Source organism: Salmo salar, chromosome 02 (genome assembly GCF_965601325.2).
Source record: "Salmo salar chromosome 02, fSalSal1, whole genome shotgun sequence".
Lineage (NCBI taxonomy): Eukaryota > Metazoa > Chordata > Actinopteri > Salmoniformes > Salmonidae > Salmo > Salmo salar.
The window spans coordinates 59,543,203-59,556,626 of record NC_138292.1 but is presented as its reverse complement, the minus strand read 5'-3'; the positions used below and the strand labels follow the sequence as shown (position 1 = coordinate 59,556,626).

At 44.3% G+C, this 13,424-nt stretch overlaps 1 protein-coding gene across 1 annotated transcript in view; it reads left to right on the top strand.

Moving 5' to 3' along the window:
* Positions 1–13,424, top strand: part of ntn1a (netrin 1a) — an 85,240-nt gene that overhangs the window by 31,142 nt on the left and 40,674 nt on the right. Inside the window, exon 3 of the mRNA XM_014175033.3 lies at positions 12,687–12,875. Within this exon, the coding sequence (XP_014030508.1) occupies positions 12,687–12,875 (189 nt within the window). The remainder of the gene's footprint in view (positions 1–12,686; positions 12,876–13,424) is intronic.

Here is a 13,424-nt window from a genome sequence, read left to right as displayed (position 1 = left end):
AGATGGGAGGGAGCCGTTGTTTACAGAGATCCGTCTCGCATCTTTCCGATCTATGTTGGCTCTGTGTAGTTCAAGAGCTGTTTGTGGATGTCCAGTGCTTGGCTAGGTGGAGAAGACACACCGTTAAGTAATACGGCTGGTTGTCCAACTGTGGAAAACAGAGTGGAACACTATTATTATTGGTTCTGAAGGTCGTGTTGACGCCGGGACTTGCACCGGAGTTGCGAAGGGTTGAGAAATTGTTTTACACAGTTTGGTTCCCGACTTCCCGTCGATGTGATGAGGTCTTGGTTCAGTTTGATCAGGATCAGATAAAGGGCAGAATTTATCCAAAGATTTACCATAGTACCCATAGTTCACCTTGAGGTTATCAGATCAACTTTGGTCTGGCAAAAGGAAGCACGAATCTCAGCACAGCGATTCTCTGTCTGGAATTGACTGTGAAAAAGGAAACACTGCTCCAATGCGCCAACAGTTAAATAAAATCAATTTCTAGGCCCCAATGCTCTTACCGTTCAATAAAATAAAACCCAACTGCTTCATAAGTGAAAGCAGAGATTTTGGTTTGCCCTCACTGAAAGCTATAAATCCAGTTATTCTCAATCTGTATTGTGTTCAACACATTTCCCTGTGCCATTGACCAATCAGATTCATTTATTTGTGGAGCTCTCGGCTACAGTAACCGACCACTAGCCTGGTTACTCGTGGAGTTTTTGGCTCCAATATCCTGGTTTAACTCATGGTGAATACAGCGCTCAGTCTGGTTAAACCAGGCTTTGCGGATCCCACCGCTGACATCGGAGGGCGATAGTGACAGTGGATGCTCCAGCGCTGTGTCCTCATGCTGTCTACCAATCAAATTCACTCATGGGAGTTCTTAGCTACAGGAACCTAATCGGATCCCACCCTTGACACAGTTGTCGGAGTTGTGACTGACAGTGCGAGTGGATGGATGCTCCTCCAGTCCAGCACTGCGTCCCCCGATGGGTATCAGTCCCTCACGCTATTAAGACGGCTGGGTCTTTGTGGGTATTGTTTATTGGGGGTCTATGGGAGGCCTGACAGCCCTTATTGTATTCTTTATTCACCCCTAAAGGGCTTTCACTGCCACGGCCTGAATGGGGCCTGTCCACGTCAGATTTCCCCCATGGCATTTTTATGGCTTAGTTCACACAACGCACCGTCAGGATCAACAGCCTCAAGCCTTTAGCGTTCTCTGTGTGTTGGTATGTCATTGTTTTACTAAAGAAGTGGAGGGAAGATCTTTTCCAGGCAACGGCGGCTTTATTTAGTAATTACTCATCCAAACACACAATTGAGAATAGACACAGAAACACTAACACTCACAGATGCTTAGATACTGTACACACACACACACACACACACACACACACACACACACACACACACACACACACACACACACACACACACACACACACACACACACACACACACACATCTCTCTCCACACACAACCAGACAATAGAAGCCTTGCTTACTCAGCAAATTGATGCACCTCAGATCAGAGGCCGGCCCCTTTACAAACTAGCCCTATTATAGGCTCCCAACGTGAGGTGGAAGTGCCAGAGTGGCCCCGGGGGCCTGGAGGGTGTGTAGGGGCCCGGGGCCACACCAGGGCTCCTTAACGAGAAGGCAGGCCGGACGTTAAATGGGCGCTAATGCGTGGAAATAGGAGGCCATTGGGGCCCTTTGTTGTTGGCCCCTCAGTGTGGCGAGAGCAACAGGCCTGATTAGTCCCCATGCGGTGGGACTATCTGCCCCCATGGAGGCTTCCTTATCTGGGCTGCTTAGGGTGAGTGATTTCTGCTACATCAGGTTGCTGATGACGAAATGGTGGTGGAAGTGTGACCCAATGTCTTGAGGAACATATAGGGACTGGTAAGAGTCATAAAGGGTGGAGAGGACACATATGGGAAATGTTGTTTACACCCTGGAGCATACAGTACACCAGTGGGATAAAGTTACCCCTGAACACTGACTGAAGGAAGATCAGGGCTTTTCTTCTTTAATGTTTGCCCCAAAGTTACAATTTGATGATTTTATATCTGTAACTTCTACCCAGAGCTACAGTACAGTATAGTATCATAAGATATTTCAACTGTACTCTACAGTCACCATGGGCCCTCAGTCTTCAGAAAGAACATTGTTGCAGTACAACTGTCAAATAGAAAGTTGGATAATCTTAATTTTGGACCCATAGGCAATCCACTAGACTAGACATTCCACTGGTTGAAACAGAGGGAATGCTGAGATGGAGAATCCTGATCTGCAGCTAATGTTTATTCTCCTCCAGTCCCAAATCCTCTCTGCTTAGCATTAACCTTAGCCTTAGAACCCTGGCTTCATTAGGATTCCCCCTGCAGCAGAGCACCCCGCTTTCTCACAGCTCTTCATTGCGGCGGAATATGTTTTATTAGCCAACTGACAGACAGAACAGAAACACAGGAGCTCAGGCTATTCCTGTCTGTCTGCGAGGGGAATTGACTAATTTGAAGGAGGAAAATTGACGATATGAGAATGCAAATGTGTAAGTAACATCCAAAGCCAGTGGCTGCGGAGTTAAATTCTGAAATTAGACACAAACCCATAACAGCTTGACTGATATAAAAAAGGTTACACAGTTGGGGAAAGCCTGGTTCGTAAAAAATCCTGTCCATTTGAAAACAGTTAAATTCAGATTTCAGTCCCACGGCTAGACCAGTACATATTTCATCACAACCACAGGAGGCTTAAAACACTGATGAATATACAGCCCAGAACTCAATTGCACAAGGCTACGTCCCAAATGGCACCCTGTTCCCTATATAGTGTACTACTTTTGACCAGAGCCCTATGGGCCTTGGTAAAAAGGTAGTGCACTAAATAGGAAAAAGGGGGCCATTTGGACACAACCCACGTCTCTTTAATTAAGTGGAGCCTGAGATTTAACAAGCAACAGACTGATAAAAATCATATTTTATGTGCCAGAGACGAGTCATTAAAATGTGTGCATGTGAAACATGCCATTCCTGTGACAGAGCCATGAGATCCAGAGTTGGTCATTAGAGATTGAGAGAGAAGGGGTAGAGAGAGAGGGAGCGAGAGAGAGAGAGAGAAGGGGCAAGAGCCCTCTGGGAGCAGAAGTGATACTGCTAATTGGCAGCGATAAAGGAATTAAATTAGCCTGATAGAATCTCAGCAGGCTGTAAGGACCCCTCCCCCCTTTCCCGCCATCCTCTCCCTCTCCGTCCTCTCCATCCCAGGGAAGTTTCAGGGAGGTCCTGCGCTGCCTCTCTGGCAGAGTGACCCCTCCACACCCACAAACTGACCCCCTCTTCCTCTGCCTCACACCTCCAGAAATCAGGCCCATGCCTCTCCCTTTTCTCCTCACACAGATCTAGAACTCTAGAAAGATCTACAAGCCTAGAAAGATCTACACGCCTAGAAAGATCTACACGCCTAGAAAGATCTACAAGCCTAGAAAGATCTACAAGCCTAGAAAGATCTACACGCCTAGAAAGATCTACAAGCCTAGAAAGATCTACACGCCTAGAAAGATCTACAAGCCTAGAAAGATCTACACGCCTAGAAAGATCTACACGCCTAGAAAGATCTACAAGCCTAGAAAGATCTACAAGCCTAGAAAGATCTACAAGCCTAGAAAGATCTACAAGCCTAGAATGATCTACAAGCCTAGAAAGACCTACAACTCTAGAATACACTTGGAGGATGGACCTGAAACAGGTCTGAAGGGGAAACTGTTACAAACTTGCCAAGACTATCTTGTGCTGTGCTGATGATTGCCAATTAAAGGAACAACAGGTACACATTTTTCAATCAGATCGCTCTCAATCAATATTTCATGAAAATATGGAATCCCATTTTGGGGATATGATTTCACATTTTGGGGATATGATTTCACATTTTGGGGATATGATTTCACATTTTGGGGATATGATTTCACATTTTGGGGATATGATTTCACATTTTGGGGATATGATTTCACATTGTGTCACACATGCAAGAATGGAACAACTTGTGCAAAGCGCATTTGTTTGTTTTGACTGAGCATCCACTGTAATCTCTGTAGAGAGAGAGTGACCATGCAGTCGACAGGGTCCTGTTTGACAATACAGACAGTTGTCTTCGATTAAATACGGAGCGTTTATGTTCTTACACATCGATACAGATACAGGTGTTTGTCTGAACGGGAATGACATAAATCCTTCTCTTCCGGCCATGCATTCAGACAAACGAAAGCTGCCGCTATGTTAAATGTGTGTTTCATTAGTAGCGTATCGCTGACTCCATTCCCTTTATTCCCCACCTGGAAACTGATCTGAAATCAGAGTTTGTTATTGTGGGGCCTTGTCCACTCTGGTTAAGATGATCAAAGAACCGTCATCTTAATACGTTTCTTCCTGGTACGCGTTCTCTCTCTAATGTTTTATTTGTTTATGTCACGCCAAGGTGATACTGTAGTTTCAAATCAGACCTTTTTTCTTTTTCCAATTAAAAAAGTTTAGATTTCCGTCAAACCATCAAAGCAATCCTGGAACATTCCGGTAACTTGTAAAATGAATCATCATCATCTCCGTGGCTTCAACCCAAGTTGTTGTGTTCTTTTCCCGTCCCGTCCAAAATAACAGCTGGCATTGTGCAAAATATCACAAATGGTTGACGCATGCCGGATGATAATGAAACAGTCTGGACTGGAGAGGAGAACAAAAGGAAGAAGGCATAGGAGAATAGCTGGAGTTTTATTTAATGAGAGAGACATTTAATTGAATGAACGACTTAAGGAATGTGCCTCTCTGACTGCTCCAGTAGTATATGTAAGAGGTATACAGCTTTTAAATACAGGGGCACGGTTTGACACTTGACCTGTGATTTCATATTTCTATTGTATGTTGACGCTGTTCACTAAGGGCCCGATTCCGACTTAGGAAATGTACGCCTTTCCTAGGGACATCTTTCCTACACGCGCCTTTCCTACGCCAAGGGCGAAATTGTGGTGTCAGATGTATTTTTTACATTTTAAAATGCATTTCCTGCAATTCTACAGAGTTTGACATGACTTATTATGCTTCTCTTGAGGGATATTTTGAGGGGTATATGGAGGGGTATTTTGAAAACACAGTATAAGTGGAAGGATAAGTAGAGCTGGCCAATCACTGGTCTACTCATGACATTTTTTTTTTATGACCGGTATACGACCACACCATTTTGTCGTTGGGGTACGCCCACACCATTCAAACACAGAAAATATGCTTTTTAACATACCTAATTACAATTTTTGGAAGGAAAACAATTTAACTCCTATTGTAATTAATTGCAGGTAATATTTCATTGAATCCTGAAAACACTGGGCAGTTAATTTGAACGCTAAAATAATAACTGTATAACTTATCAATGCGCCATCATACCAGGTCATTTAATGCATAAAAACCAAAACAATGAATATATGTTGCAGCACCAACTGGTAGACTTAAAAATACTCTGATTTTGTAGATTATTTAGACACATTTTAGGATTGGGAAAGTATGTATAAATCATTAAAAAAAACTGGTTTGGAGAGCCTTTACGCACCAAATATATTGATGAATCAAAAATACTGTGATTTGATTAATCCTGAAAGTTGCCATATTCAAGTTCAATCCGTGAAATACAGGAAGGTTGACCATTTTTTTTCAATAAGGGTTCAACAGTAGACCTAGAAATCTACCCTAATCCTCACTAATCATGGAACTGTAATGACAACGGTCCAGTCGTGGTGAACCGTGCTCCAGGCTCCAGCTTTATCCTGCTATGTGTGGTCAGAGTTCCATAATGACTCAAATAGGATACATGTCCCCCAAAAAATCATCTAAAACTATTGCTATGTGTATTTACAATCCCCTTCTCCAAGCTGATTACTCATTTACTTAGCGCTTATCAATGTATAATTTACAGTGCACGGAGAATGCTGTTATTTCTATCGGGGGAAAAGAAAGTAGATGCTTTTTCCACTTGGAACCTGCATAGCTGATGTCTTGGTGCTGTCGGAGTTGTAACTACATTGGAGTTGTCAAATTGGTGAGCAGCTGCTCTTGATCATTGTCAGGAAGCCACAGAACCGATCCGCTCGTGTAGAAGTTCAGAACAACAAAGTGTAGGCTATGTAGAAATAATAAAGATCAAATTTAAATGAATTCAACGAAATAATGAGGATTTCTGTCAGCCTAATCGAGATGTAGATTACATCTCACATTCCAGTGTTCGAATTTGTAAACAAGGCTGCATGGGATTTGTCCTAATGCGACTCCGTGCAGCCAATGGCAAGGTCCGCTTTAAGTATAATGCCAGGAGTCGCTTGTGGATTTGACAGCTCTAACGCAGTTCCACCGCCAAAACCACCGTTAATGCGGATGTTGGCTAAAGTGGATATGATTGAATAGCGCATTTAATCTGACTCAATAAAGCTCCCTCATTTGATCGAAGGTAAACAGAATGTCAGCTGTTACATTTTGTTGTTGTTGAATTGATTGGCAGTTATTAGATGTCTACTAAACATCACCAGACTGCTCTTTCATCTGTATATTATGCATCGTTTGTAGTTTTCAGGCCCGTTTAAACCACATTGACTTGATGCTATAATTTGATCCAAAGCGAACGTCTCAAAACATGCATTGTTAGGCATATAAGTATGATGTCACCCATTAAACTCTCTGAATACATTTTATTTATTTGGGAATTCCCAGCTCTGGAATGACCTAATGCCCAGCTTTTACCATGGCAGTGTCTGAATCAACAAATAAACCAGACAACAAAACTATATTGTTCCAATGTAAAATGAAAAAATAACACACAACGAATAAATGACTGTGGTAACGTGAAGCAATTTCTGTAATTGTTGTCATGAAGTTTAATGCGTCAGATTTATTAGTTGATATCTGAGTGAGTATGATACATAGGGCATAGCTACAGCGTTAGCGTAAATATTTCCCCTCTCTCTCTCTCTCTCAGATCACTTGATGCTTTGTGTGTGTGTGTTTGAGTGTTCCTGCTGTTATTATGGGCTTTGAGAAAGTGAGATGCTGTTGGGTTGTTTAGCAAAAAACTGTAATTTTGTTCGCGAGAAACTATTATTTCTTTATAAGAGAGAGTGGAATTCCAGGACATGTGAATTATACACATACTACAGCATCGGTGTGGTCCTCTGTCCTGATATATTCAATATTGTCCTGGCTACAAGAGCTGCGGGAAGTAGGCCTAGCTAACTGTCATAAACACCACGTTTTTTTTTTAATCAAAGCCAAGGAAAGTGTCAACATTGAGTGAATCTGGCTGTCTGCCAATAGCCTAAGAGGCTGCTGCCAGTTGCGGATGTGTGAATCAAAATGATTGTTTGTGACTGGTGCACTTTAACTATAATGCAAGGCGTTACGGCTGAAGTATGAGGAGATGGGAAAGATTTAAAAATCACAGACGATATCATTATACCCCCATACGTAAGGCTTTACATTGCACAAGGAATCTAAAGCGGTAGTGTGTGTGTGTGTGTGTGTGTGTGTGTGTGTGTGTGTGTGTGTGTGTGTGCGCGCGCACGTTCGCGTGTGTGTACATTAGAGTGTGTGTGCATGTTGGTCTGGCACGGCTGAAGGTGTACCATAGAGTACAGTCATGTGTCCGTTTATCCTATCAGACTTTTATACCCACTTGTAGAGTGGATTAGAGCTCTAGAATGAATCTAGTCTGAGGTGGGGATCTCCTGGCTGTACGTCAATTATGTGATCTTCTTACTTTCAGCTGTATGGAGCACAACTCCCTCTCAACTACTGCTGGCGCATCTCTAATGTGATGTTTCCTTCAGTCTCCAGATATAGACCAGTCCTAAGCGTGCTGTCTATAGGTTAGCGGGGTAGAGGGCATTGAACTGTTGACCCTAACAGTGAACTTCTTTGTGACCAGAGGGGCTCTGGTTAAAAGTCATACGATGTCATTCTGAGACACATTTGGTGCTCAGTGTTGCGTCATGCCTTGCGTTCTAAGAATGTCTGTAATGTGCTGTAATACTGGGACGTTCTGCTGCTGATGTAACAAGCAGAATTCATCAACCCCTCCACACATGGACAACATAAACACACACACCTCCCTTCTCCCCTTCGCCGCCGAAACCGCTCGAAAACCAAAACAATCGCCGAAGTAGGGACACACAATATTTTCTCATTTTGTCTTCAGGGGATTTCTGGGTCTAATCTGATTACTTTCAGGGGCGCCCGTAGGATTAAAAGTAAACTGTGTGTGTCCGGGCTTCCCCGCCTGTTTGTTTTAAACGTAGGGGCAGAATAGCAAGAGCCTCCTGCTCCCCTGCTCCCTTGCTCCCCTGCTCCCCTGCTCCCCTGCTCCCCTGCTCTGACACTCTGGTGTTGGGTGTTGCTATTCCCTCTGGTTTAGGGGGATAGTGAAGGGTTGAGGCGGCTGGGAGACTGAATTCGTGGCGTTTGTGGAATATCGATGACAGGACTCAGGTCAGTCTGTGACCCCTGAATGTTACAACGGCTGGACGGGTGGTTGGGCGGACGGACAGTGAGATGAACATTTTTGAAAACGTCTTGCAGAGTAGGTGGTCAGGCTCTAATTAAGGTTTTATATGGCTCCAATTAAGTTTAGACGTATATAAATGTATTCAGTAACGAAGTTCTTCTTAGCAGTCAGTTTTCTGAACGAATCCATCGCTATATGAAACTAGACCAATAGTTGTCGCAACTTCAGCTTGACTCCCAGGGTCAAACTTTCTCGTTAATTAGGAAAATGAGGAAGCAGGGCTGTGTGTTAGTGATAGCAATGGGGTCAGTCCAAGAGCCTGGGGACTGTTCGGAGCGAACATCTGCCAATTTTGCAACACACACACAAACACACTCTCTTTAGATCCAACTCTCTCTGGTGGTCCAATGTGGGGTGTTTCTCAGGATGTGCGAGAAACAGTAACAACTGCTAGGCCTAGGCCTCATTTTATATTGCCCGCAAATATCACAGTATTTTTCTTTCTGATATTTTTTCTTAGGTGTTATAATTCAAATTACTTTAAAAAAAAATTCTAACTTATTTGGGGGATTAATGGTCCCCTTTACAGTAGGTGTGAGGGTCATTAGGAGGACTTAGCTTAGCTTGATCCGGCTAACTCAATTATATGTGCTTAAAGGGATCAGTTAACACATTTTACTACCTGTGGGTCATTAACTAGTGGTGGGTTGCCACGGCAACCCAACCTGAAGGGTTAGAGTTGATAGCCCCATGGGGTTTGAAAATTACCACACTTTTGCTTCCCGGTCTATTTTTTAACTTCCAGATTCAATCTTACATTAAATGTACAGTATGTTTCATTTATATGAAACAAAACAAGTAGTAATTGCACTGTAAATCATTTTTTCATGTGTCCTCGTTGAATATTTTCAGATATCACCTCGCTTTCGTAATAGTAAAAAATGTGTTCTCATGCCCTGAAGACAAAACGGGTATTTTATTCATTTATTTAACCTTTATTTAACTAGGCAAGTCAGTTAAGAACAAATTCTTATTTACAATGATGGGCTGTACAATTGGTAAATGGGGGAGAGAGAATGCACTTCAAAACACACAGTACATGCCAGGCATTCGTGTGTGTGTGTGTGTGTGTGTGTGTGTGTGTGTGTGTGTGTGTGGCGTGTGCGTGTGCGTGCGCGCGTGTGCGCGTGTTGAGGTGCATTGGAGTCTCATGGTCGTATAGGTGTGTGCGCTGAAAGGTGTGGCAGGAGCGAGGCGCCTGCAGCTTTTGTGTGTTTCTCTATTGAAGGGCAGCCACCCTGAATCCTGCCTGGCCCGAGGTGCAGGTGTGCCTAGCTTATTTCTGTTTGTGTGCATCTGTGTTGAAAGTAGCGCAACACAATTGTTCTCTCTCTCTCATTTGGCTGGGGTCTCATCACTGGAATCCCACCGTAGAAGTGTGTGTCTGCGCGGCGTGTGTGTGTGTGTTTAACAACACCAGTGGGGGTTGCTCTCCAGCCTCCTCTAGACCTCTGTGACTGTGAAGGTGTCTCAACTTCAGATGAGGCCTGTCAGGAAGAGCTGCTGCTGTGAAACCTCAGCACAGAGAATGTCCCAGGTCAATGCAGGTGTTGAAACAACATGGGTCTTGTCTTCAGAGCGCTGAAATATAGAAAAAAAACACAAGTATAACAGGTATTCAATGACGAGCGGCTGTATCGCCATAGTTACCACCAAGACAAAGCAAGATGATTATTTGGTTGAACTCATGAAAGGGGGGAACTCCACATGAATTAATGGATAAGGGTTGAATGAAGCCTGAATGACATCACAACATTGCAGGAAACGCGATAAGCCAATACCAGACAAGCAAGCGGCACATCAGCTTTTATCTTCAATTGTTGTCCATTAAATCTAGCAGAAAAGGAAACAGTTTGTACTCATAAAACACCTTGATGTTGCTCGGTTAAATGTCATGTAGCATTTCTTTCTGTGCATTGAAAGCACGGTGCAATGCATTGCTGGAAACCCCTCTCAACCCCAGGAGGATTTAACTGAAGACAAGAAGTCTGACTCTGGTTGGGCTACTGTGATGCAGGTCTAAGGTTCTAAGAACCAGAAGTTTAGATAAAGTGTGTTTTTCTCTTTTCGATTTGGTCGCAATTGGAACCAATTACTGGAGCGTATTACACTTTTGCATCCCAGTTGCATACTGTATAATAGCCAACATGCCCTGTAGCATATCTCTGTTCTTGTAAAGGTGGAGAGAATGAATGCATATTGCCCCCTGTTGTAATCCCTGCTCCCACCATTAGACAGGGAGTGAAAGGAGTCTGGGTAGTGTAACTATAGAGCTGCCTGAGGCAGTCTGAGCAGTGATCTGGCAGCCTGAGGGAGCGTACACACCGCACCGAGTATCCATCTGCGGTTTGTTCAGGCGTAGTGTTTTAGGGACCACCCCTAAAAACACACTGTGGGCGTGTGACTGCCGACGTGTTCGCGCGATTCTACATGTAGAATTGGATGGCAAATTACGGCTGCCACTCTGAACAGAGGTGCTAAGTACTCTCTGCAGGTAAACGCTACCGGTGTGTCCGTGCCTTAACTCTCTCTGCCAGCAATCCCTAAACCCCCGGGCCTCCAGGCAGAGGGTTAAGGGAAGGATAGGTTTCCTATGCGATGCCCCCAAGGCAGATGGATAGTTTTCCACCGTGATGCCTCTAAGGCAGTGAGGGGTGAGGGGGCTAAAGCCCAGGGTGAGGAGGCTAAAGCCCAGGGTGAGCCCAGGCAACTAAAAATCAACAGTCCCAGAGCGGGAAGAAAACAAGCAGAGGATAGCCCTAATTAAGGGTCCCTGGGGTCCGGTAGAGAGCTGGGAAACCAGACTCTACAGATAAGGGACTGAGCTGTGTGTGGACCCCCTGAGACTCCTCTCCAGTCTCTAACATAACTTGTGTGAAGGAACTAATTACAGTGTCTGGACTAAAACACCACAGCCCTTCAATGGATCTTTGTTTTAACTGGTGCAAGCTGAGAAGCAACTCTATTCCATAGATTGTGATGGGCACATGGTAACAGGAAGTAGCCTACTTGAGTGTGTGTACAGTATGTGTGTTTCGGGGGGGAGTGGGCTGAAAAACATGGGCAGATGTGTCAGGGTGGAGCCCTATCCACATGTTCCCTCCCTCTCCCCTCCTGTAGCATTGGCATGGTGATGCAGTATTTGGTACTGTACATTGTAGTGGAACTATTGTGTCCTGTGGTAAATCATTGACGAGGAATGGAGACCCGGACGGGACTGGTGTGTGTGTGTGTGTGTGTGTGTGTGTGTGTGTGTGTGTGTGTGTGTGTGTGTGTGTGTGTGTGTGTGTGTGTGTGTGTGTGTGTGTGTGTGTGTGTGTGTGTGTGTGTGTGTGTGTGTGTGTGTGTGTGTGAGTCAGACGGGGGGTTTAATGAAGTTAAGCCAAACGACGAGTCATGAATAAACATCAGCTGGCTAATTAAACTCGGCCGTAGCAACTTTTATTCATTAGTAAACCAGCAGCAAACACGACCGGGGATTTGGTGTGGAATGATAATACTGTACTGAAACCTTGTCTGGTAGAGTCTGCTAGGAGGAGAGAATAACCTTGAGAGAGGGGAGGGCAGAGTGAGAGAGAGAGAGAGGAAGAGAGAAATAGATAGAGAGAGAACAAGAAAGAGCGAAAACAATTTGACTCAGCTCAGTGCTTGACCTCATTATCAGGGAAGTTAAAACTCTCACAGTATTTTACCTTGGGGAGGGGGAGGGGGGGGGGGCTGATCTGCTGAGGCCCAGGTGTCAAGTAGGATTTGTATATCTGGTAAACAAACACGTACAGAATACTGTAATTATTCACAACGCTTTATCAGTTGTCAGGCACCAGACTGATAATCGGGGTGTGGGCATCCAGAGGCAGTGTAGATACAGTGCAGTAATCTATAGAGTTTGGAATTCAATTGAAGAATGTCTTTTTTTATTTTCCCATTGTTCTTCTCTTTATTCTATTCTCTCTCTCTCCCTCTGTGCAGTGTTTTTTTTTTGGGGGGGGGGAATTAAATGTTGATTTGGCATTGAATTCACTATGCAAATAAGTTGAAATGTGCCAATATAGGTTGTTTAAAAAATGCAATATCTCCCTTCCTTTCCGTCTCTGCAGCCTGTAACTGTAACCTGCATGCCAGGCGATGCCGTTTCAACATGGAGCTGTACAAGCTGTCTGGGAGGAAGAGCGGAGGAGTCTGTCTCAACTGTCGCCACAACACGGCCGGACGCCACTGTCACTACTGCAAGGAGGGTTACTACAGAGACCTGTCCAAAACCATCTCTCACAGGAAAGCCTGCAAAGGTACACGAGGGGTCTGGTGAGGGCTTCTGTCCTGGTCTGACTGTTAACTCTGGGGCTCTGTTGTTGCTATAGTGACATGTAGCTCTATGATACAAAACTGTTATCCAAAGTTACACTTTATGTCATAAATAGAGTACATTTAGAGATTCTCCTCATCTGAAAACAGCACATTGTGATTTTTATTTATTTATTTAATAACCCAGCAAGTCATGTGGACTGGTGAATAACTAACTGCAAAGTCAGAGGATAACCTAGAGAGAACCACTACGTTATGTGGGTGGGACATCTCCTATGCTAAAGTTAAGAGCAGAATCAGGAGAATTTGAAAAACACAGTGATCCATACATTCCTGGCCTGTCTTATCCACGTCCAGCTCTGTCAGTGGAGATGGGTCAAGCGGGAGTCTGTGATGAGGTAGGGGTTTGGGAGGGTCTCCTCACTGACACAGAGTTATTTGGCTTCATTTGGAGCGAGGGATGGGGGGATGACAGGGCAAGCAAAACAAACAGGAGAGGTGTGAAGTGATCCCCGGCGAGGCGCTGGTCAGAT